The 3128-nt window shown below is 38.2% G+C and overlaps 1 protein-coding gene across 3 annotated transcripts in view; it reads left to right on the top strand.

Moving 5' to 3' along the window:
- GCLC (glutamate-cysteine ligase catalytic subunit) overlaps nucleotides 1–1756 on the top strand; it is a 43133-nt gene extending 41377 nt beyond the window's left edge. For all 3 annotated transcript variants that reach the window (XM_077487806.1, XM_077487807.1, XM_077487808.1), the window contains exon 16: nucleotides 409–1756. In XM_077487806.1, the coding sequence (XP_077343932.1) occupies nucleotides 409–614 (206 nt within the window). In that variant the 3' untranslated portion in view covers nucleotides 615–1756. The remainder of the gene's footprint in view (nucleotides 1–408) is intronic.
- Nucleotides 1757–3128: the final 1372 nt, after the last annotated feature.

Below are 3128 nucleotides of genomic sequence, written 5' to 3'. Positions count from 1 at the left end.
TGTTTTTCCCAGTAGTATACCTAAAAGTTTTTTTTTTTTTTTTTTTGCGGATGTTGTGGCTTCATTTAGATGTGTGGTTGGGTGTGACAAAAATGTGTGTATTGAGCTGCATTTTTGCCATCTGTGATCCGTCCCCCTTAGACAGGGGTGTTTACATGGTGCATCATTCATTGCCATGTTTATGTGACCTGTAGCAATTGACGGGCTACACATTCAAGCAAGTGGCGAAGCGCTGCAAATGCATACAATATTTGGGGTTGAAACGGGCAGTGAGGATTAAAAGTGCGATTAAAAACGACTTCAGAGGAAAGGGCTACAAATTGGTTATTTTTATTTTTCATTGACATTCTTGTTCTACACAGTATCAAATTTTAATTTGTTTCCTTTTTTATTTTTTTTTCCCCCTAGGTGAACTGATGACAGTTGCTCGATGGATGAGAGAATTTGTATCAAACCATCCAGACTATAAGCATGACAGCGTGATAACGGACAAAATTAATTATGACTTGATGGTTAGATGTAACAAGATTGCAAATGGACAAATAAGTTGTCCAGAATTGGTTGGTTTTACAACTTCTAAAACAAAGCCCAGTGGAAACGAAACAATTGTATGATTGTTATATAGTCCACCTAGGTGTAGTGTGTAATTTGAACTGCATTTTTTTTTTTTTTTTTTTTTTTTTTTTTTTTGGCATGACCAAACTATAACACTGCACAAAAGTATGGGCCAATGAGCTTTTATCCAGTGGTAACTTCCTAAATGAATATATAACTATTAACATTTATACAGTGTATATGTAAATAGTAAAATATTTTTATGACTAACAATGTATTGAACGAAGTGTATCCCGTTACTGTGAAAGCGACTTACATTTTTATGTATACAAGGGGGGAAGATCATTTTGTCCATCAAATTCTGCAGTATGGTATCAATAGAATTATTTAATCAAGCATTTTAATCTTTTTTTAATCCTTCTTTTTTTAATTATTTTTTTTCCCTTAAGTTCTAGATGTTTTATGTTGAATGTATTTTGTAAGCATTGAATTTGATAATTAATGCCTTGACAAACTATACTTGATCTCTTACAAGAGCATGCACAAGAAAATTGCACAGACCTGTCGTTTGCTTAGCCATATGCCCAAAATGTAAAAAGAAAAAATTAGTCAGCTGAAAGACATCTGTGCTGAAGTCAGCACATTTTGTCTGGTGCTGGACTGGCAGTGCCCAGGGGGGAGATGAGATCTGCATTCCATGCACTGTAAAGCATTTTATTCCCACGGCAAGGATTCCCTGATCACATGCACTGTTTGCTTTAGGACAAAGAGGCTTAGATAATTTCTTCTTGAATCCAAATGCCTTTCAAATTCCAGTCCATTAAACATAACTGTAAACTGTGACTTGAACTACTAAATCTTGCAGTAGAGTCTACTGCTCTGACAAATCTTACATGTCCAGTGGGAAATATCTTGGGCCTTCTGGACAAAGTAATTTCTCTTCATAATGGATGAGCCGGATTTGTGTGGTGTCCTGTAACCTGTAAATATTGCTTGTAATTCTGCATTCACTAGTTATAGAAAACCAAATGTACAGAATGGTTATATCTGAATGAAAGTGGAAGGTCAAGAAGATTTTATAAACCAACAAATTGACCTCTGTAAACACATTTCAGTTTTTCTGTAGTTCTGTTTTAATCTGGAGTTAAATGCATAGCTGGTACCTACTGACTTGGGGAAAAAATAAAAAATACAGAATCTGTTTCCGTGTGTTTATTGAAAAAAAAAAAAAAAAACTGAAAATAAAGAATGAACGTCATTGTTTCTATATAATAAACAATATTCCCTAGAACAATCTGCTTTTAGCTTTTTAGTAGAAAATAAACTAGCATGTAGTAGGGGTGTAATATTTAAATGGACTGTAAAGGTGGTGGTGTACATAGGATTATTTTCAGCTTGTAAAACGCCCACTAACAAGCAACATCCCATTCATTAACCCCTAAGCTCAGAAAAAGAACATGAGCTTCTTTGGGCCAGATTACAGGCGGTTTTCTGCCTTTTTACATTAGTGGCCTGAACAAAATCGGGGTAAAAACAAGCAACTTTGAAATGCTTAGGTGTGAAAGCAGCCTTAAAGTGGTTGTAAGCCTAGATTAAGGCTTACCTGTAGGTCCAAGAAATATCTCCTAAACCTATACGGTTTAGGAGATATTTACCCGAAGATGGCTATGGCGCATGCGCCGTAGACAGTGGCGCGCAGGCCGTGGCAATATGCCGCGAGTGTCGGCTCCCGTGCACATACACGGGAGTGACGTCATCGCGGCTCCAGCAATTCGCTGGAGCTGCGAGACCCGGAAGTCGCTCCAGGATCCATGGCAGCGGCGAAGAGTAAGATGGAGGACCGCTTTGGGGGCTTCCGTCTCGGGTAAGTTATTCCTAATGAGCTAGTATGCTGTGCGCATTATGCCTTTGCCTTGCAGGGTGTGTGTGTGTGTGTTTTTTTTTTTTTGTTTTTTTCCCTCTTTACTTCCTCTTTAAGGTTACTGTAATAAAGGTTTTGTGTATATTATGGTGGTAGTATGAAATATTGCATATATTTTAGCCATCAGGTGCGGTACTTGGCTCCCTTTTTTTCACGTTTCAAAGGCAATTCACATATGCACAAATGAGTCATCTGCAAATTCATCCCTTATTGTATGGTTCCATCTAAAGCGGGGATCTCAAACTGGTGGCCCTCCAGCTGGTCTGAAACTACAAGTCCCATCATGCCTCTGCCTGTAGGAGTCATGCTTGTAACTGTCAACCTTGCAATGCCTCATGGGACTTGAAGTTTTGTAACAGCTGGAGGTCCACCAGTTTGAGGCCCCTGATCTAAAGTATCAAACCAGACCTGAACAAAAAAGAAGTAAAAAATCTACAGTTGTAGATAGGATTCTATTGAAAGCACATCCCCTCCACTTAACATTCTAACTATGGCTCTCAGATGCCTGTATAGTGCTAAAGGGGACATTTTAGCAGGCAACCTTTTGAGCATCATAGCTGGCAAATATGTTAAATAGGTTTACAGCACTTGGAGGTACAGTAAGTGAGCTTTAAAGTGGTTGTAAACCCTTACAACACACTTTGACCTACAG

Source organism: Lithobates pipiens, unplaced genomic scaffold (genome assembly GCF_037356315.1).
Source record: "Lithobates pipiens isolate NorthernLeopardFrog02 unplaced genomic scaffold, aLitPip1_a1.2 Scaffold_18, whole genome shotgun sequence".
In the NCBI taxonomy this organism is placed as follows: Eukaryota; Metazoa; Chordata; class Amphibia; order Anura; family Ranidae; genus Lithobates; species Lithobates pipiens.
The sequence above is the reverse complement of the archived record's forward strand: the minus strand, read 5'-3'. Positions and strand labels throughout refer to the sequence as shown.